Source organism: Ascaphus truei, unplaced genomic scaffold (assembly GCF_040206685.1).
Source record: "Ascaphus truei isolate aAscTru1 unplaced genomic scaffold, aAscTru1.hap1 HAP1_SCAFFOLD_295, whole genome shotgun sequence".
Lineage (NCBI taxonomy): Eukaryota > Metazoa > Chordata > Amphibia > Anura > Ascaphidae > Ascaphus > Ascaphus truei.
In genome coordinates this window covers 262,178-284,677 of record NW_027455912.1, presented here as the reverse complement: position 1 = coordinate 284,677, position 22,500 = coordinate 262,178, and the positions used below count along the sequence as shown (strand labels likewise).

Below are 22,500 nucleotides of genomic sequence, written 5' to 3'. Positions count from 1 at the left end.
TCTATCTATCTATCTATCTATCTATCTATCTATCTATCTATCTATCTATCTATCTATCTATCTACACAAATATATTATGATCATGATTAATATGTATCTCATGCAGGATCTCTCTCTCTCTCTCTCTCTCTCTCTCTCTCTCTCTCTCTCTCTCTCTCTCTCTCTCTCTCTCTCTCTCTCTCTCTCTCTCTCTCTCTCTCTCTCTCTCTCTCTCTCTCTCTCTCTCTCTCTCTCTCTCTCTCTCTCTCATATAAATATTATATACATATACACACACTTACTGTATATAATATTATATATACACACTTACTGTATATTTATATATCTATATGCACACACTTACTGTATATACCACACATAATATGTATGAATATATGGGGGGGGGGGGTATGTGTACAGTATGTGTGTGTGGGGATATGCTGGGGGGGGGGGGGGGGGGATGGGGATGAAGGTGAAACTTCCCCTTTAAGAGCCCTCCCCTTGGAGCCGCGGTGCCTGCCGGGAGGCTGCATTGTTCCAGCTGATGCAGCACGGGGCCTCCTTTGCAGCAAGAGCCGGAGCCGGAGGAGCTGCCCCCCGCGAACCCCCCAACTGCACCCCATCCCTGTGCAATCTGCCTGGGGGACCCCCACCCTGTGCAATCTGCCTGGGGGACCCCCCTCCCGGGACCCCCACCCTGTGCAGTCTGTCTGGGGGACCCCCCTCCCGGGACCCCCACCCTGTGCAGTCTGCCTGGGGGACCCCCCTCCCGGGACCCCCACCCTGTGCAGTCTGCCTGGGGGACCCCCCTCCCGGGACCCCCACACAGGGGTAACCTGGCTCCCCCCACACACAGGGGTAACCTGGCGCCCCCCCCTTACAGGGGTAACCTGGCTCCCCCCCCATACAGGGGTAACCTGGCTCCCCCCCCCATACAGGGGTAACCTGGCTCACCCCCCACACGGGAATCCTGGCACCCTCCCCCCTCCTGATTGGATCTGCCCCTCACAGGGGTAACTAGAGGGGGGGATTTTTTTCAACACTGTAAGTGGGCAGGCCAGCCCCTTAATACCCCTGATACTATGTGATCTGCCCCTCAAGGGTATTTATCAGCAGAGAGGTGGGGCTCTGGGGATATCTTTAATGCTTATGGGGCAGATCTCCCCATTAATACCCCCTGCTTATTCTCCCCACCCCTTGTGGGGGTTTTAAAAGGCAGGGGGAGGGGGGTGGGTCCATTTCAGTTTTAACATTTAAAGTGGCAGGCACCCTTGCTTACCCCTCAGGGCATTAGAATTGCCCTATGGCGTTTCAGGGGCCGGGCCGCTCCCTGCCGGGGCAGCTCTGCACGGGGGTATTTGGCGGGCTGATTCAGCCCCCGCTGGGGCAGAAATTTTACTGTCACAACGGTGGGGGTGGGGTGCCGGCTGTGCCCTCCCCGCTGCCCCAGGTGCAGAGCGCCCCCCACCACACGAGTACGCCCCACTGTAACGGGGGAGGAGAGCCCGAGCCAGACAGGCCCATTGGTTACGGGGCGTTTGGCGTGGTGTGGTGAGTGGGACCGTGGACAGGGACCTCTAGGACTTTGCAGTGCAGGGAGGCAGAAACTGCCACCTCTAGGGCATGACAAGCAGAGGGTGGCACCTCTAGGACTGGACAGTGCATGTAAGCAGAAACTGCCACCTCTAGGGCATGGTGGGCAAAGGGTAGCACCTCTAGGACAGTGCAGGGAGGCAGAAACTGACACCTCTAGGACGAGCATGGCAAGCGGGGTGGCACCTCTAGGACTGGACTGTGCAGGGAGACAGATACTAGCACCTCTAGGACGGGCATAGGGGCAGAGCGTGGCACCTCTAGGACTGGGCAGTGCAGGGAGGCAGAATCTGGCACCTCTAGGACTGGGCAGTGCAGGGAGACAGATACTAGCACCTCTAGGACTGGGCAGTGCAGGGAGACAGATACTAGCACCTCTAGGACGGGCATAGGGGCAGAGCGTGGCACCTCTAGGACTGGCAGTGCAGCGAGGCAGAATCTGGCACCTCTAGGACTGGGCAGTGCAGCGAGGCAGAATCTGTCACCTCTAGGACTGGGCAGTGCAGGGAGACAGATACTAGCACCTCTAGGACTGGGCAGTGCAGGGAGACAGATACTAGCACCTCTAGGACTGGGCAGTGCAGGGAGACAGATACTAGCACCTCTAGGACGGGCATTGGGGCAGAATCTGGCACCTCTAGGACTGGGCAGTGCAGGGAGACAGATACTAGCACCTCTAGGACGGGCATTGGGGCAGAGTGTGGCACCTCTAGGACTGGGCAGTGCAGCGAGGCAGAATCTGGCACCTCTAGGACTGGGCAGTGCAGCGAGGCAGAATCTGGCACCTCTAGGACAGGGTGGGCACGGAGCTGGTAGTGCAGGGATGCAGGACGGGCACTGGGCAGCTGTGCCCCCCCGCTGACGCTCGCCGTGTGATTGGCAGGTCGGTGACGGATCCGCGGGACGGGAAGCGCGTCGCCCTCAAGAAGATGCCGAATGTTTTCCAGAATCTGGTATCCTGCAAACGGGTTTTCCGGGAACTCAAGATGCTCTGCTTCTTCAAGCACGATAACGTGAGAGCCTGGCGCTGCCCGAGAGCCTGGCTCTGTGCGTAAGCCTGGCGCTGTGTGCTGCGCGAGTGCCTGGCGCTGCCCGAGAGAGCCTGGCGCTGCCCGCTGTGAGTTGTGAGAGGCTGGCGTTGGCGCTGCCCGAGAGCTTTGCGCTGCCCGCTGTGTGTTGTGAGAGGCTGGCGTTGGCGCTGCCCGAGAGCCTGGCGCTGTGCGTAAGCCTGGCGCTGCCCGAGAGAGCCTGGCGCTGCCCGCTGTGTGTTGTGAGAGGGTGGCGTTGGCGCTGCCCGAGAGCCTGGCTCTGTGCGTAAGCCTGGCGCTGTGGCTGCGCGAGTGCCTGGCGCTGTGCGTTGCCCTCAAGCCTGGCGCAGCCAGAGAGAGCCTGGCACTGCCCGCTGTGTTGTGAGAGGCTGGCGTTGGCGCTGCCCGAGAGCCTGGCGCTGCCGCTGTGAGTTGTGAGAGGCTGGCGTTGGCGCTGCCCGAGAGCCTGGCGCTGTCCGCTGTGTGTTGTGAGAGGCTGGCGTTGGCGCCGCCCAGAGTGAGAGTCTGTCTGCCGCTGGACGCTAAACCTCCTTGTTCTCTCTCAGGTCCTCTCTGCCCTGGATATCCTGCAGCCTCCTCAGATTGACTGCTTTGAAGAGATGTATCCTTGCCCACGTAACCCTGCCTCCCCTGTAACCCTGCCCCCCCCATAACCCTGCCCCCCCTCACCCCTTCTGTAACCCTGCCCCCCCGTAACCCTGCCCCCCCCCCCATAACCCTGCCCCCCCTCACCCCTTCTGTAACCCTGCCCCCCTCACCCCTTCTGTAACCCTGCCTCCCCCGTAACCCTGCCCCCCCTCACCCCTTCTGTAACCCTGCCCCCCCCGTAACCCTGCCCTCCTGTAACCCTGCCCCCCTCACCCCTCCTGTAACCCTGCCCCCCTCACCCCTCCTGTAACCCTGCCTGCCCCCGTAACCCTGCCTCCCCCCGTAACCCTGCCTCCCCCGTAACCCTGCCTCCCCTCACCCCTTCTGTAACCCTGCCTCCCCCGTAACCCTGCCCCCCCTCACCCCTTCTGTAACCCTGCCTCCCCCGTAACCCTGCCCCCCCTCACCCCTTCTGTAACCCTGCCCCCCCCATAACCCTGAACCCCCTCACCCCTTCTGTAACCCTGCCGCCCCCGTAACCCTGCCCCCCCTCACCCCTTCTGTAACCCTGCCCCCCCGTAACACTGCCCTCCTGTAACCCTGCCCCCCTCACCCCTCCTGTAACCCTGCCTCCCCCCGTAACCCTGCCTCCCCCCGTAACCCTGCCTCCCCCCGTAACCCTGCCTCCCCCGTAACCCTGCATGGCTCTCTGCATGGTATTTTATTACTCTGCGTGGCGCTCTGCGTGGTATTGTATTACTCTGCGTGGTATTGTATTACTCCACGTGGCGCTCTGCATGGCATTGTATTACTCCACGTGGCGCTCTGCATGGTATTGTATTACTCCACGTGGCGCTCTGCATGGTATTGTATTACTCTGCGTGGCGCTCTGCGTGGTATTATGGTGCTCTGCATGGTATTGTTACTCTGCGTGGCTCTCTGCGTGGTATTGTGACTCCGCGTGGCACTCTGCATGGTATTGTGTTACTCTGCGTGGCGCTCTGTGTGGTATTGTGACTCCGCGTGGCGCTCTGCGTGGTATTGTGACTCCGCGTGGCGCTCTGCATGGTATTGTGTTACTCCGCGTGGCGCTCTGCATGGTATTGTATTACTCTGCGTGGCGCTCTGCGTGGTATTATGGTGCTCTGCATGGTATTGTTACTCTGCGTGGCTCTCTGCGTGGTATTGTGACTCCGCGTGGCGCTCTGCATGGTATTTTTACTCTGCGTGGCTCCCTGCTTGGTATTGTGACTCCGCGTGGCACTCTGCATGGTATTGTGTTACTCTGCGTGGCGCTCTGTGTGGTATTGTGACTCCGCGTGGCGCTCTGCGTGGTATTGTGACTCCGCGTGGCGCTCTGCATGGTATTGTGTTACTCCGCGTGGCGCTCTGCATGGTATTGTATTACTCTGTGTGGCGCTCTGCGTGGTATTATGGTGCTCTGCATGGTATTGTTACTCTGCGTGGCTCTCTGCGTGGTATTGTGACTCCGCGTGGCGCTCTGCATGGTATTGTTACTCTGCGTGGCTCCCTGCTTGGTATTGTGACTCCGCGTGGCACTCTGCATGGTATTGTATTACTCTGCGTGGCGCTCTGTGTGGTATTGTGACTCCGCGTGGCGCTCTGCGTGGTATTGTGACTCCGCGTGGCGCTTTGCGTGGTATTGACTCTGCGTGACGCTCTGTGTGGTATTGTGACTCCGCGTGGCGCTCTGCGTGGTATTGTGTTACTCCGCGTGGCGCTCTGCGTGGTATTGTGACTCCGCGTGGCGCTCTGCATGGTATTGTGTTACTCCACGTGGCGCTCTGCGTGGTATTGTGACTCCGCGTGGCGCTCTGCATGGTATTGTGTTACTCCGCGTGGCGCTCTGCGTGGTATTGTGACTCCGCGTGGCGCTCTGCATGGAATTATATCACACCGTGTTGCGCTCTGCGTGGTATTGTGTTACTCCGCGTGGCGCTCTGCGTGGTATTGTGTGACTCCGCGTGGCGCTCTGCGTGGTATTGTGTTACTCCGCGTGGCGCTCTGTGTGGTATTGTGTTACTCCGCGTGGCGCTCTGCGTGGTATTGTGTTACTCCGCGTGGCGCTCTGCGTGGTATTGTGTTACTCCGCGTGGCGCTCTGCGTGGTATTGTGACTCCGCGTGGCGCTCTGCGTGGTATTGTGTTACTTTGTGTTACTCCGCGTGGCGCTCTGCGTGGTATTGTGACTCCGCGTGGCGCTCTGCATGGTATTGTGTTACTCCGCGTGGCTCTGCATTCTGGACACGTGACCAGCAGGGGGTGACGGGTATCCCGGGGCCGCTGGAATTGGCGACGTGATGACCCTTGACCCCTCGATGTCAGATACGTGATCACGGAACTCATGCAGAGCGACCTCCACAAGGTCATCGTGTCGCCGCAGACTCTGAGCGCCGACCACATCAAGGTGTTCCTGTACCAGATCCTGCGTGGTGAGCGCGGTGCTGCGCGGTGCTGCGCGGGGACTGGGAGGCTAGCGCCACGCTCTGCGGCTCCTGTTAACCCCTCCCTCCCCATAGGGTTGAAGTACTTGCACTCCGCCGGAGTCCTGCACAGAGACATCAAACCGGGGAACCTACTGGTCAACAGCAACTGTGTGCTCAAGGTGCGACGCTCTGCGGCCCCGCACGCCCCCCCCCATCTCTCCCTCCCTGCCCGCGCCCGGCTCTAACCGCCCCCCCCACCTCTCCCTGCCCGCGCCCGGCTCTAACCGCCCTCTCCCACCTCTCCCTCCCTGCCCGCGCTGGCTCTAACCCCCCTCTCCATCTCCCCTAAGATCTGTGACTTCGGCCTGGCCAGGGTGGAGGAGCTGGATGAGTCTCAGCACATGACGCAGGAGGTGGTGACGCAGTATTACCGGGCACCGGAGATCCTCATGGGAAGCCGGCACTACGGGAGCGCCATCGATATCTGGTCTGTGGGCTGCATCTTCGCCGAGCTCCTGGGGAGAAGGATTCTGTTCCAGGCACAGAGCCCCATCCAGCAGGTACCCGCAGGGCCCCGTCCAACTAACAGGTACCCACAGGGCCCCGTCCAACAGGTACCCGCAGGGCCCCGTCCAACTAACAGGTACCCACAGGGCCCCGTCCAACAGGTACCCGCAGGGCCCCGTCCAGCAGGTACCCACAGGGCCCCGTCCAACCAACAGGTACCCGCAGGGCCCCATCCAGCAGGTACCCGCAGGGCCCCGTCCAACTAACAGGTACCCACAGGGCCCCGTCCAACAGGTACCCGCAGGGCCCCGTCCAGCAGGTACCCACAGGGCCCCGTCCAACCAACAGGTACCCGCAGGGCCCCGTCCAACCAACAGGTACCCACAGGGCCCCGTCCAACAGGTACCCACAGGGCCCCGTGCAACCAACAGGTACCCGCAGGGTCCCATCCAACCAGCAGGTACCCGCAGGGCCCCATCCAACAGGTACCTGCAGGGCCCCGTCCAACCGACAGGTACCCACAGGGCCTCGTCCAGCAGGTACCCGCAGGGTCCCGTCCAACCAACAGGTACCCACAGGGCCTCGTCCAGCAGGTACCCGCAGGGTCCCGTCCAACCAACAGGTACCCACAGGGCCCCGTCCAACAGGTACCCGCAGGGCCCCGTCCAACCAACAGGTACCCGCAGGGCCCCGTCCAACCAACAGGTACCCGCAGGGCCCCGTCCAACAGGTACCCGCAGGGCCCCGTCCAACCAACAGGTACCCGCAGGGCCCCATCCAACAGGTACCCGCAGGGCCCCATCCAACAGGTACCCGCAGGGCCCCGTCCAACCAACAGGTACCCGCAGGGCCCCGTCCAACCAACAGGTACCCGCGGGGCCCCGTCCAACCAACAGGTACCCGCAGGGCCCCGTCCAACCAACAGGTACCCGCAGGGCCCCGTCCAACCAACAGGTACCCGCAGGGCCCCGTCCAACCAACAGGTACCCGCAGGGCCCCATCCAACCAACAGGTACCCACAGGGCCCCATCCAACCAACAGGTACCCGCAGGGCCCCGTCCAACCAACAGGTACCCGCAGGGCCCCATCCAACAGGTACCCGTAGGGCCCCATCCAACAGGTACCCGCAGGGCCCCATCCAACAGGTACCCGCAGGGCCCCGTCCAACCAACAGGTACCCACAGGGCCCCGTCCAACCAACAGGTACCCGCAGGGCCCCGTCCAACCAACAGGTACCCGCAGGGCCCCGTCCAACCAACAGGTACCCGCAGGGCCCCGTCCAACAGGTACCCGCAGGGCCCCGTCCAACCAACAGGTACCCGCAGGGCCCCGTCCAACCAACAGGTACCCGCAGGGCCCCGTCCAACCAACAGGTACCCGCAGGGCCCCGTCCAACCAACAGGTACCCGCAGGGCCCCGTCCAACAGGTACCCGCAGGGCCCCGTCCAACCAACAGGTACCCGCAGGGCCCCGTCCAACCAACAGGTACCCGCAGGGCCCCGTCCAACCAACAGGTACCCGCAGGGCCCCGTCCAACCAACAGGTACCCGCAGGGCCCCGTCCAACCAACAGGTACCCGCAGGGCCCCGTCCAACAGGTACCCGCAGGGCCCCGTCCAACCAACAGGTACCCGCAGGGCCCCGTCCAACAGGTACCCGCAGGGCCCCGTCCATCCAACAGGTACCCGCAGGGCCCCGTCCAACTAACAGGTACCCACAGGGCCCCATCCAACCAACAGGTACCCGCAGGGCCCCGTCCAACCAACAGGTACCCGCAGGGCCCCATCCAACAGGTACCCGCAGGGCCCCGTCCATCCAACAGGTACCCGCAGGGCCCCGTCCAACCAACAGGTACCCGCAGGGCCCCGTCCAACCAACAGGTACCCGCAGGGCCCTGTCCAACCAACAGGTACCCGCAGGGCCCCGTCCAACCAACAGGTACCCGCAGGGCCCCGTCCAACAGGTACCCGCAGGGCCCCATCCAACCAACAGATACCCGCAGGGCCCCGTCCAACCAACAGGTACCCGCAGGGCCCCGTCCAACCAACAGGTACCCGCAGGGCCCTGTCCAACCAACAGGTACCCGCAGGGCCCCGTCCAACCAACAGGTACCCGCAGGGCCCCGTCCAACAGGTACCCGCAGGGCCCCGTCCATCCAACAGGTACCCGCAGGGCCCCGTCCAACTAACAGGTACCCACAGGGCCCCATCCAACCAACAGGTACCCGCAGGGCCCCGTCCAACCAACAGGTACCCGCAGGGCCCCATCCAACAGGTACCCGCAGGGCCCCGTCCATCCAACAGGTACCCGCAGGGCCCCGTCCAACCAACAGGTACCCGCAGGGCCCCGTCCAACCAACAGGTACCCGCAGGGCCCTGTCCAACCAACAGGTACCCGCAGGGCCCCGTCCAACCAACAGGTACCCGCAGGGCCCCGTCCAACAGGTACCCGCAGGGCCCCGTCCAACCAACAGGTACCCGCAGGGCCCCGTCCAACCAACAGGTACCCGCAGGGCCCCGTCCAACCAACAGGTACCCGCAGGGCCCCGTCCAACAGGTACCCGCAGGGCCCCGTCCAACCAACAGGTACCCGCAGGGCCCCGTCCAACCAACAGGTACCCGCAGGGCCCCGTCCAACCAACAGGTACCCGCAGGGCCCCGTCCAACCAACAGGTACCCGCAGGGCCCCGTCCAACCAACAGGTACCCGCAGGGCCCCGTCCAACAGGTACCCGCAGGGCCCCGTCCAACCAACAGGTACCCGCAGGGCCCCGTCCAACAGGTACCCGCAGGGCCCCGTCCATCCAACAGGTACCCGCAGGGCCCCGTCCAACTAACAGGTACCCACAGGGCCCCATCCAACCAACAGGTACCCGCAGGGCCCCGTCCAACCAACAGGTACCCGCAGGGCCCCATCCAACAGGTACCCGCAGGGCCCCGTCCATCCAACAGGTACCCGCAGGGCCCCGTCCAACCAACAGGTACCCGCAGGGCCCCGTCCAACCAACAGGTACCCGCAGGGCCCTGTCCAACCAACAGGTACCCGCAGGGCCCCGTCCAACCAACAGGTACCCGCAGGGCCCCGTCCAACAGGTACCCGCAGGGCCCCATCCAACCAACAGATACCCGCAGGGCCCCGTCCAACCAACAGGTACCCGCAGGGCCCCGTCCAACCAACAGGTACCCGCAGGGCCCTGTCCAACCAACAGGTACCCGCAGGGCCCCGTCCAACCAACAGGTACCCGCAGGGCCCCGTCCAACAGGTACCCGCAGGGCCCCGTCCATCCAACAGGTACCCGCAGGGCCCCGTCCAACTAACAGGTACCCACAGGGCCCCATCCAACCAACAGGTACCCGCAGGGCCCCGTCCAACCAACAGGTACCCGCAGGGCCCCATCCAACAGGTACCCGCAGGGCCCCGTCCATCCAACAGGTACCCGCAGGGCCCCGTCCAACCAACAGGTACCCGCAGGGCCCCGTCCAACCAACAGGTACCCGCAGGGCCCTGTCCAACCAACAGGTACCCGCAGGGCCCCGTCCAACCAACAGGTACCCGCAGGGCCCCGTCCAACAGGTACCCGCAGGGCCCCGTCCAACCAACAGGTACCCGCAGGGCCCCGTCCAACCAACAGGTACCCACAGGGCCCCGTCCAACCAACAGGTACCCGCAGGGCCCCATCCAACAGGTACCCGCAGGGCCCCGTCCAACCAACAGGTACCCGCAGGGCCCCATCCAACCAACAGGTACCCACAGGGCCCCATCCAACAGGTACCCGCAGGGCCCCATCCAACCAACAGGTACCCGCAGGGCCCCATCCAACCAACAGGTACCCACAGGGCCCCATCCAACCAACAGGTACCCGCAGGGCCCCATCCAACAGGTACCCGCAGGGCCCCGTCCAACCAACAGGTACCCGCAGGGCCCCATCCAACAGGTACCCGCAGGGCCCCGTCCAACCAACAGGTACCCGCAGGGCCCCGTCCAACCAACAGGTACCCGCAGGGCCCCGTCCAACCAACAGGTACCCGCAGGGCCCCGTCCAACCAACAGGTACCCGCAGGGCCCCGTCCAACCAACAGGTACCCGCAGGGCCCCGTCCAACCAACAGGTACCCGCAGGGCCCCATCCAACCAACAGGTACCCGCAGGGCCCCGTCCAACCAACAGGTACCCGCAGGGCCCCGTCCAACCAACAGGTACCCGCAGGGCCCCATCCAACAGGTACCCGCAGGGCCCCGTCCAACCAACAGGTACTCGCAGGGCCCCGTCCAACCAACAGGTACCCGCAGGGCCCCGTCCAACAGGTACCCGCAGGGCCCCGTCCAACCAACAGGTACCCGCAGGGCCCCATCCAACAGGTACCCGCAGGGCCCCGTCCAACCAACAGGTACCCGCAGGGCCCCGCCCAACAGGTACCCGCAGGGCCCCGTCCAACCAACAGGTACCTGCAGGGCCCCGCCCAACAGGTACCCGCAGGGCCAGTCCAACCAACAGGTACCCACAGGGCCCCATCCAGCAGGTACCCGCAGGGCCCCATCCAGCAGGTACCCGCAGGGCCCCGTCCAACAGGTACCCGCAGGGCCCCGCCCAACAGGTACCCGCAGGGCCCCGCCCAACAGGTACCCGCAGGGCCCCATCCAACAGGGCCCCATCCAACAGGTACCCGCAGGGCCCCATCCCCCTGAGGCCCATCTGGCGGGTGGTCCCCCGAGCCCCATCTGGCGGGTGGTCCCCCCCATCTGGCGGGTGCCCACAATGTATTGGGGCACCTTCCCAATCCAGAATCCCCTGGGCTGGAACCCCAAGAGAAACCTGCACAGTATCCACCCCGGGCGGCTATTTCCCACAATCCCCTGGGGCTGAGCGGTGGTGACTCCATGTTCTCTCTCTGCAGTTAGACCTGATCACAGACCTGCTGGGAACCCCTCCTCTGAACGCTATGCGCTCGGCCTGCGAGGGCGCCAGGGCGCACATCCTGCGTGGCCCGCAGAAACCGGTAACTATACTAATGGGACGCGGGTTACGGGTCTGTCTTCTGTGTGCGCGGCCTCTCCCTGTACTGGAGTCTCTCTCTATTGTACACGTGCTCTGTAGCGGTCACTCATTACTGTACACACACTCTCTCACTACTGTGCACGCACTCTCTCTACTGTGCACACTTTATTTTTCTGTCTGTGCTATAAACACACACTTTCTGTACTCTCTACACTTTTTGTAGCAGTCTCTTTCTCTCTGTAGCGGACACTCTGTACGGTGCTCTCTTGCTGTCACTGTACTGTACTCGCTATCTCTATTTCTCTCTCTGTACTGTACACGCCGTCTCTCTCTGTACTGTACACGCCGTCTCTCTGTACTGTACACGCCGTCTCTCTCTGTACTGTACACGCCGTCTCTCTCTGTACTGTACACGCCATCTCTCTCTGTCTATCTGTGCAGCCGTCTCTCTGTACTGTACACGCTGTGTCTCTGTCTCTCTGTGCAGCCGTCTCTCTCTGTACTGTACACGCTGTGTCTCTGTCTCTCTGTGCTGCCGTCTCTCTGTACTGTACACGCTGTGTCTCTGTCTCTCTGTGCTGTTGTCTCTCTGTACTGTACACGCTGTGTCTCTGTCTCTCTGTGCAGCCGTCTCTCTCTGTACTGTACACGCTGTGTCTCTGTCTCTCTGTGCAGCCGTCTCTCTCTGTACTGTACACGCTGTGTCTCTGTCTCTCTGTGCAGCCGTCTCTCTCTGTACTGTACACGCTGTGTCTCTGTCTCTCTGTGCAGCCGTCTCTCTCTGTACTGTACACGCTGTGTCTCTGTCTCTCTGTGCAGCCGTCTCTCTCTGTACTGTACACGCTGTGTCTCTGTCTCTCTGTGCAGCCGTCTCTCTCTGTACTGTACACGCTGTGTCTCTGTCTCTCTGTGCAGCCGTCTCTCTCTGTACTGTACACGCTGTGTCTCTGTCTCTCTGTGCAGCCGTCTCTCTCTGTACTGTACACGCCGTCTCTCTCTGTACTGTACACGCTGTGTCTCTGTCTCTCTGTGCAGCCGTCTCTGTACTGTACACGCTGTGTCTCTGTCTCTCTGTGCAGCCGTCTCTCTCTGTACTGTACACGCTGTGTCTCTGTCTCTCTGTGCAGCCGTCTCTCTCTGTACTGTACACGCTGTGTCTCTGTCTCTCTGTGCAGCCGTCTCTCTCTGTACTGTACACGCTGTCTCTGTCTCTCTGTGCAGCCGTCTCTCTCTGTACTGTACACGCTGTGTCTCTGTCTCTCTGTGCAGCCGTCTCTCTCTGTACTGTACACGCTGTGTCTCTGTCTCTCTGTGCAGCCGTCTCTCTCTGTACTGTACATGCTGTGTCTCTGTCTCTCTGTGCAGCCGTCTCTCTCTGTACTGTGCAGCCGTCTCTCTCTGTACTGTACACGCTGTGTCTCTGTCTCTCTGTGCAGCCGTCTCTCTCTGTACTGTACATGCTCTCCGGTGAAGCTACCCACGAGGCTGTTCACCTCTTGTGCCGGATGCTGCTGTTTGACCCGGTGAGTTACGCTCTGTGCGTATGGGGCCCCGGAGGTGGCCATCTTGAGGCTGTGATGTCATTGCCCGGCTTAGGAAGTCGCCATATATTACCCTGTGATGTCATTACTTGGCACAGGAAGTGGACATCTCGACACTGTGATGTCATTTCCTGGGTGGGGACATGGGTGGGGTTGCTTTTTGGGGGAGGGATCGGGGAGCGCTGTCACATGAACGTTTAACCCCTCGCCAGCTGAAGCGGATCTCTGCTAAGGACGCTCTGGCTCACCCGTACCTGGAGGAGGGGCGCCTGCGTTACCACACGTGCATGTGCCACTGCTGCTACTCCGTGTCCTCCGGCCGCGTGTACACCGCAGACTTCGAGCCCACGGCCAGCCCACGGTTTGATGACTCGTACGAGAAGAGCCTGACCTCCGTGTGGCAGGTCAAAGGTCAGCAGGGAGGGGACGCTGCCACCTTATACATACATGCACACGCTGCCACCTTATACATACATACATGCACACGCTGCCACCTTATACATACATACATGCACACGCTGCCACCTTATACATACATGCACACGCTACCACCTTATACATACATACATGCACACGCTGCCACCTTATACATACATACATGCACACGCTGCCACCTTATACATACATACATGCACACGCTACCACCTTATACATACATACATACGCTGCCACCTTATACATACATACACGCTGCCACCTTATACATACTTACACGCATGCACACGCCGCCACCTTATACATACATACACGCCGCCACCTTATACATACATACACGCATGCACACGCTGCCACCTTATACATACATACATGCACACGCTGCCACCTTATACATACATACACGCATGCACACGCCGCCACCTTATACATACATACACGCATGCACATGCTGCCACCTTATACATACATACATACATACATACATACATACATGCACACGCTGCCACCTTATACATACATACACGCATGCACACGCTGCCACCTTATACATACATACATGCACACGCTGCCACCTTATACATACATACACGCATGCACACGCCGCCACCTTATACATACATACACGCATGCACATGCTGCCACCTTATACATACATACATACATACATACATACATACATACATGCACACGCTGCCACCTTATACATACATACACGCATGCACACGCCGCCACCTTATACATATGTAATGGGTATTCCCTCTAGTCTGACCCACCCAATCTCATATTGGCCTGTGTGGTCTAACCAGCCCCCATTACATGGTCGTGTCTGGTGGTGCACCTGCAGGCAACAGGACTCCTGAGTCTCCCGCATGATGGTATTCGGGGATGTCACGCCAGAGAGGCAGCTGAGGTAGTGGGTGCGAGTCCTACCTATATCATGTGCAGCGCCTCCACCTCATCAGGATCTATGCGTCCGCAGGTAGATGGTCCTGATGAGGAACTCCTTCTTGGTGGTGAGGGCCCCCGGAGAGTAATTGCAGACTCACACCATGGGGCTCTCGTTGAACAAGTCATCTTTATTGTGCGTGGTGATAAGGGCCAGCTGCCCCTCACAATCATTGTCTCAGCCGCACATTGCTCCGTGCTGTCCCTTTAAAAGGTACGCCCTCCCAATGGAGTGGGATCCCCTCTCCCCGCAGGGAGATCACCCCTGTGCCAGGTCCCTGGACACAGTTGGCCTTCTCTGGCTTGATATAGAATAGTGACACTAGTTACTGCACTAGTGGGCACATGGATTCCGCCTCAGAACTTGCTGCTCCGCACTTCACCTCGCAGCATTCACTCCTAACTTTTGGCAGTGCAGTGCCTTATATACCTCAGGAAACAGACACATCTCTGATGTCACTAACGGTGGACTCAGAGCATGTAGCCACTCCCATCCATACATAGGGCACCTCACCAGGGTGTGAGGGCAAACCTCCATAATTACTGCTGGCACTCTTGTAACTTACCAGGTTTTGCTGCCAGCAGGAGAGATGACTGCAGACCATTGTTATGCATGGCTACACATACATACACGCATGCACACGCTGCCACCTTATACATACATGCACGCATGCACACGCTGCCACCTTATACATACATGCACATGCTGCCACCTTATACATACACGCATGCACACGCTGCCACCTTATACTTACATACACGCATGCACACGCTGCCACCTTATACATACATACACGCATGCACATGCTGCCACCTTATACATACACGCATGCACACGCTGCCACCTTATACTTACATACACACATGCACACGCTGCCACCTTATACATACGTACACGCATGCACACGCCGCCACCTTATACATACGTACACGCATGCACACGCCGCCACCTTATATATACGTACACGTGTGCACATGCTGCCACCTTATACATACACGCATGCACACTCTGCCACCTTATACATGCACGCATGCACACGCTGCCACCTTATACATACACGCATGCACACGCTGCCACCTTATACATACACGCATGCACACGCTGCCACCTTATACATACACGCATGCACACGCCGCCACCTTATACATACACGCATGCACACGCCGCCACCTTATACATACACACATGCACACGCCGCCACCTTATACATACATACACGCATGCACACGCCACCACCTTATACATACGTACACGCATGCACACGCCGCCACCTTATATATACAAACACGCATGCACACGCCGCCACCTTATATATACGCACACGCTGCCACCTTACACATACACACATGCACACGCTGCCACCTTATACATACACGCATGCACACGCTGCCACCTTATACATACACGCATGCACATGCTGCCACCTTATACATACACGCATGCACAAGCCGCCACCTTATACATAAACGCATGCACACGCTGCCACCTTATACATACACGCATGCACGCGCCACCACCTTATACATACATACACGCATGCACACGCTGCCACCTTATACATACATACATACACGCATGCACACGCTGCCACCTTATACATACATACACGCTGCCATCTTATACATAAACGCATGCACACGCCGCCACCTTATACATACATACACGCATGCACACGCTGCCACCTTATCCATACACACAAGCCCACGCTGCCACCTTATACATACATACACACATGCACACGCTGCCACCTTATTCATACACACATGCACACGCTGCCACCTTATACATACACGCATGCACACGCTGCCACCTTATACATACATGCATGCACACGCTGCCACCTTATACATACATGCATGCACACGCTGCCACCTTATACATACATACACGCTGCCACCTTATACATACATACACGCATGCACACGCTGCCACCTTATACATACATACACGCATGCACACGCCGCCACCTTATACATACATACACGCATGCAAACGCTGCCACCTTATACATACACACATGCACACTCTGCCACCTTATACATACATACATGCATGTCCACGCTGCCACCTTATACATACATAGCCACGCTGCCACCTTATACATACATACACACATGCACACGCTGCCACCTTATACATACATACACGCATGCACACGCTGCCACCTTATACATACATACACGCATGCACACGCTGCCACCTTATACATACATACACGCGTGCACACGCCGCCACCTTATACATACACGCATGCACACACCGCCACCTTATATATACATACACGCATGCACACGCTGCCACCTTATACATACACGCATGCACACGCTGCCACCTTATACATACATACACGCTGCCACCTTATACATACCTACACGCATGCACACGCCGCCACCGTATATATACATACACGCATGCACACGCTGCCACCTTATACATACACACATGCACACGCTACCACCTTATACATACACGCATGCACAACCTGCCACCTTATACATACACGCATGCACACGCTGCCATCTTATACTTACATTCACGCATGCACACGCTGCCACCTTATACATACATAAACGCATGCACACGCTGCCACCTTATACATACACACATGCACACGCTGCCACCTTATACATACACGCATGCACACGCTGCCACCTTATACATACACGCATGCACACGCTGCCACCTTATACATACACGCATGCACACGCTGCCACCTTATACATACACGCATGCACACGCTGCCACCTTATACATACATGCATGCACACACTGCCACCTTATACATACACGCATGCACACGCTGCCACCTTATACATACATACACGCTGCCACCTTATACACACATACACGCATGCACACGCTGCCACCTTATACATACACGCATGCACACGCTGCCATCTTATACATACACGCATGCACACGCTGCCACCTTATACATACACGCATGCACACGCTGCCACCTTATACATACATACACGCATGCACACGCTGCCACCTTATACATACATACACTCTGCCACCTTATACATACATACACGCTGCCACCTTATACATACATACATACACGCTGCTACCTTATACATACACGCATGCACACCCTGCCACCTTATATATACATACACGCATGCACATGCCGCCACCTTATACATACACGCATGCACATGCTGAAACCTTATACATACATACACGCATGCACACGCTGCCACCTTATACATACACACATGCACACGCTGCCACCTTATACATACATACACGCATGCACACGCCGCCACCTTATACATACATACATACACGCTGCCACCTTATACATACATACACGCATGCACACGCCTCCACCTTATACATACGTACACGCATGCACACGCCGCCACCTTATACATACATACGCGCATACACACGCTGCCACCTTATACATACATATGCGCATACACACGCTGCCACCTTATACATACATACGTGCAGGCACACGCTGCCACCTTATACATACATACGCGCATACACACGCTGCCACCTTATACATACATACGTGCATACACACGCTGCCACCTTATACATACATACGTGCATACACACGCCGCCACCTTATACATACATACGTGCAGGCACACGCTGCCACCTGAACAAAACTAGAAAAAACGAGGCGCTTACCTTAAGTTTAAGATCAAAATTGCTTACAATCCGACAATATAATCAGCAAATGTGATCTCTTTTAGGTACTTAGAGACAACCCTTTGATCCCTTCTGCTTCTACCCCAGAGTAGGGATAATCCAGAGCCCTTATAGAAACGTGAAAAACAAACAGGATAGGGGGAGCATAGGGTTAAAAAGATGTGCAATACAAATGCCGACGATGTACAGCTTAAAAAGTGCTAGTTTGGTGGGCAAGGGGCAAAGCTCATATACAATAATATACTTACACGGCCTTGTGTAAGCAAAAACCAGATTGGTATCTTTAGGGATGTGTCCTTGCTCGTCCAAAAGCCGGTATAAGTGGGTTAAGCGAGTATAATAATATATATATATATACTCACACGGCCCAGTGTGAGTAAATGTGCGGGGTGGGTATCTTTGGGGTTAACTTAACCCATCCAATGTTGTTGTAGACCGGACGTGGGGGATTGCCCTCAGGCTGGACTTCAACAGGAACGCACTTCCCGGTTACTTGCAGTCAAGCAATGTCTCTCCCCGACTCCGCAGTGCGAGGGGACAAGTGAGGCGCGGTCTCAGTGCAGGTTAAAAATGGCATTTATTTGATAAAATCCAAGAAACAGTAAACTCACATACACAGTAATGCGCCCCTGGCCTTCCCACCTAGCCCAGTATCGAGCCTCAGCTGCAAGTTGTTCCGTCCCCGCGTCCGGGCTGCAGAGTGATGACACCGCTCTGCTCGGCTGCAATTTCGGCTTTGAGAACTGGCTACGGAAGCCTCCGTTGGACACAAACAGCTACAAGATCGAGCAACGCGTTTCGCCGAATAAACGGCTTCCTCAGGCTCAAAGTGACGTGGGAAGGGTCGGCTCAGTTTATATAGACCCTCCTTTGTTCTTAATTAATGATTGGAAAGGGCTGTTTAGTACGAGCCCTTCCTGCAGTGGGTAGAGCATTGCAAGTCTCAATTCGTTCTTACATAAGTGCCTCATGTCTAAGCTATTCTTTAGGTCTCTTGTATACATAATAAGTAGCTTATCCTTGATGTTTATACATTATACAGTGAACTTAAACGTCCTTGACAGTTTTAAATGTACGTTTTTACCAAAAATAGTGCACAGCTCAATTGGAGCTTTGTCATTAACATAACTTTAAATGTGTAACTTATATAACTTCTCCCAAACACAGTTTAAGGACATACTGACTTAACAATTTTATACAATCACCTATAAAATCACCCATACTATTCAAATCATAACAGTTACAAACTTTATACCCTAATTAAAAACCTATTTGTTGAACATCCTCATATTGCATCTATAAATAGCTTAAAAACGTTTGTTTTAAAAACATTTTTCAAAAAACTTTCACAATATTTAAAAAAAAAATCTATTTTTTTATTTTTCCAACGTAAAATTACATCTCAAACACAATAAAAGATCATATCTGAAAAAATGAGAACAAAGGAATAAATGAGTATTATATATAAAACTTAATTTTCTCAATTATAGAATATACCAAATGTAAAAACAATAAGAAACACAGTCATAGGTTAAATATAAAAAGTGCAGTTTCCCTGATACATTTATATAAACGCTGCAATATCTAAATCGACATTAAGACCGGTCGGGGATAGAGTTTTAAGTCGGTAAATCCAGAACGTCTCCCTTTGGCGGAGACGCCTAAGTCTGTCACCACCCCTCCAATTCTCAGTGACCAACTCTAGTCCTCTGTAGAGTAATCCTGATGGGTCCCCCCATGGTTTTGAATGAAATGTAAGGGGACACTGTGTGTGGTCAGGCCTCTCCTTATGTTGCCTATGTGCTCCAGTATGCGGACCCCCCTAAGACTTCTTGAGGTCCGGCCCACATACTGGAGACCACACGGGCACTCAAGCATGTATACCACAAAGTTGTTCTACAGTTTATAAGTTGTTTTGTCTTAAAAGTTTCTTTGGTAACGTTAGAACAGAAATGTAGTTTGTCTGTCAATGCGTGTTTGCATGCTTTACATTCAAAACATTTAAAAAAGCCTACTGGTTTTGGTAGCCAGTTTTACTCTGGATTTTTGTTTCTTTCCTATAAACACTTGGAACTAGCTTATTTTTAATATTCTCAGCTCTTTTAAAAATGACACGAGGTGCCTCTGGTAGATGGTCTCTCAATACCGTGTCTTTACACAAAACATGCCAGTGTTTTTTTTAAATATTGCTAATCTTGTAAGCTTCATCATTGTATTGTGTTATGAAGGGCACCGCATAGCTTGTGTTGTCCTGTTTTTGTTTAGGCACCATTAATTCATTTTTACTAAGATGTAAGGCTTTAGAATGTGCTTTTTCAATCACATCTGGTTTGTAGTGCCTTTCTTCAAATCTTGTTTTCAGGGTTCCTGCCTGCTCTTTGAATACCTCCAGCTCTGTACAGTTGCGTCTGATTCGTCTAAATTGGCAATATGGTATGTTGTTTAACCATCTGTGGTGGTGGCAACTGTTGTTTAGCAGAAAATTATTGGCATCAACCTCCTTGAAATAAGTTTTGGTTTTTATGATATCGTCTTCAATGTAAATAGTTAAGTCAAGGAAGTTGATGCTCTCAGTACTCATCTCCGGTTAGACCGGTGTTCTACTTCCTACCCAAGATACATAAAAACCGCCTAAAACCACCGGGGAGGCCCATTATCTCGGGTATCGGGTCTCTAACTCAAAATTTCTCAGAGTATGTAGATATATATCTGCAAAAGTATGCCACGAGTGCTAAATCGTATTTAAAAGACACATTACAGGTTTTGAACACTCTATCCGCAGTACAGTGGCAGGAGAACTTTATATTGGTAACTTGTGATGTCACATCGTTATATACCTCAATTAGGCATGAGGACGGTTGTGCAGCAGTAGCCTTTGCTCCTTCCTTGGAGAATGATCCTCTAATTCCACAGGAACAGAAATGTTTCCTGCTAGATGGAATAAAATTCATTTTGTCACACAACCTATTTTGGTTTGATGGGTCCATGTTTCTGCAGAGGTACAGCAATGGGGACCAGGTTTGCTCCAAGCTATGCCAACATCTTTATGGCTCATAGGGAGGAGACCAATATCTGGTCTGGCACCCATATGGAACAAACCTGGTCCTATGGAAGAGGTGCATCGATGATGTGCTCATCATATGGAAAGGGAATAAAGAGGACCTAAACCTCTTTTTAAGCCACATTAATGAGAACGGTGTGAACCTTAAATTTACATCGGAGATGAGTACTGAGAGCATCAACTTCCTTGACTTAACTATTTACATTGAAGACGATATCATAAAAACCAAAACTTATTTCAAGGAGGTTGATGCCAATAATTTCTGCTAAACAACAGTTGCCACCCCCCACAGATGGTTAAACAACATACCATATGGCCAATTTAGACGAATCAGACGCAACTGTACAGAGCTGGAGGTATTCAAAGAGCAGGCAGGAACCCTGAAAACAAGATTTGAAGAAAAGCACTACAAACCAGATGTGATTGAAAAAGCACATTCTAAAGCCTTACATCTTAGTAAAAATGAATTAATGGTGCCTAAACAAAAACAGGACAACACAAGCTATGCGGTGCCCTCATAACACAATACACTGATGAAGCTTACAAGATTAGCAATATTAAAAAAACACTGGCATGTTTTGTGTAAAGACACGGTATTGAGAGACCATCTACCAGAGGCACCTCGTGTCATTTTTAAAAGAGCTGAGAATATTAAAAATAAGCTAGTTCCAAGTGTTTATAGGAAAGAAACAAAAATCCAGAGTAAAAACTGGCTACCAAAACCAGTAGGCTTTTTTAAATGTTTTGAATGTAAAGCATGCAAACACGCATTGACAGACAAACTACATTTCTGTTCTAACGTTACCAAAGAAACTTTTAAGACAAAACAACTTATCAAACTGTAGAACAACTTTTGTGGTATACATGCTTGAGTGCCCGTGTGGTCTCCAGTATGTGGGCCGGACCTCAAGAAGTCTTAGGGTCCGCATACTGAGCACATAGGCAACATAAGGAGAGGCCTGACCACTCACAGTGTCCCCTTACATTTCATTCAAAACCATGGGGGGGACCCATCAGGATTACTCTACAGAGGACTAGAGTTGGTCACTGAGATTTGGAGGGGTGGTGACAGACTTAGGCGTCTCCGCCAAAGGGAGACGTTCTGGATTTACCGACTTAACACTCTATCCCCGACCGGTCTTAATGTCGATTTAGATATTGCAGCGTTTATATAAAGTATCAGGGAAACTGCACTTTTTATATTTAACCTATGACCGTGTTTCTTATTGTTTTTACATTTGGTATATTCTATAATTGAGAAATTAAGTTTTATATAAATACTCATTTCTACCTTTGTTCTCATTTTTTCAGATATGATCTTTTATTGTGTTTGAGATGTAATTTTACGTTGAAAAAATAAAAAAATAGATTTTTAAAAAAAAAATATTGTGAAAGTTTTTGAAAAATGTTTTTAAAACAAACGTTTTTAAGCTATTTATAGATGCAATATGAGGATGTTCAACAAATAGGTTTTTAATTAGGGTATAAAGTTTGTAACTGTTATGATTTGAATAGTATGGTGATTTTATAGGTGATTGTATAAAATTGTTAAGCCAGTATGTCCTTAAACTGTGTTTGGGAGAAGTTATATAAGTTACACATTTAAAGTTATGTTAATGACAAAGCTCCAATTGAGCTGTGCACTATTTTTTGGTAAAAACGTACATTTAAAACTGTCAAGGACGTTTAAG

At 54.6% G+C, this 22,500-nt stretch overlaps 1 protein-coding gene across 1 annotated transcript in view; it reads left to right on the top strand.

Moving 5' to 3' along the window:
• Nucleotides 1-490: 490 nt before the first annotated feature.
• Nucleotides 491-22,500, top strand: part of LOC142483096 (serine/threonine-protein kinase NLK2-like) — a 34,911-nt gene continuing 12,901 nt past the window's right edge. The window contains exons 1-12 of the mRNA XM_075583174.1: nucleotides 491-1,530; nucleotides 2,456-2,585; nucleotides 3,167-3,222; nucleotides 5,555-5,661; nucleotides 5,749-5,834; nucleotides 6,006-6,215; nucleotides 11,054-11,155; nucleotides 12,591-12,677; nucleotides 12,908-13,210; nucleotides 18,448-18,591; nucleotides 20,111-20,181; nucleotides 20,595-20,747. Coding sequence (XP_075439289.1) covers nucleotides 1,283-1,530; nucleotides 2,456-2,585; nucleotides 3,167-3,222; nucleotides 5,555-5,661; nucleotides 5,749-5,834; nucleotides 6,006-6,215; nucleotides 11,054-11,155; nucleotides 12,591-12,677; nucleotides 12,908-13,210; nucleotides 18,448-18,591; nucleotides 20,111-20,181; nucleotides 20,595-20,747 — 1,697 coding nt within the window. The 5' untranslated portion in view covers nucleotides 491-1,282. The remainder of the gene's footprint in view (nucleotides 1,531-2,455; nucleotides 2,586-3,166; nucleotides 3,223-5,554; nucleotides 5,662-5,748; nucleotides 5,835-6,005; nucleotides 6,216-11,053; nucleotides 11,156-12,590; nucleotides 12,678-12,907; nucleotides 13,211-18,447; nucleotides 18,592-20,110; nucleotides 20,182-20,594; nucleotides 20,748-22,500) is intronic.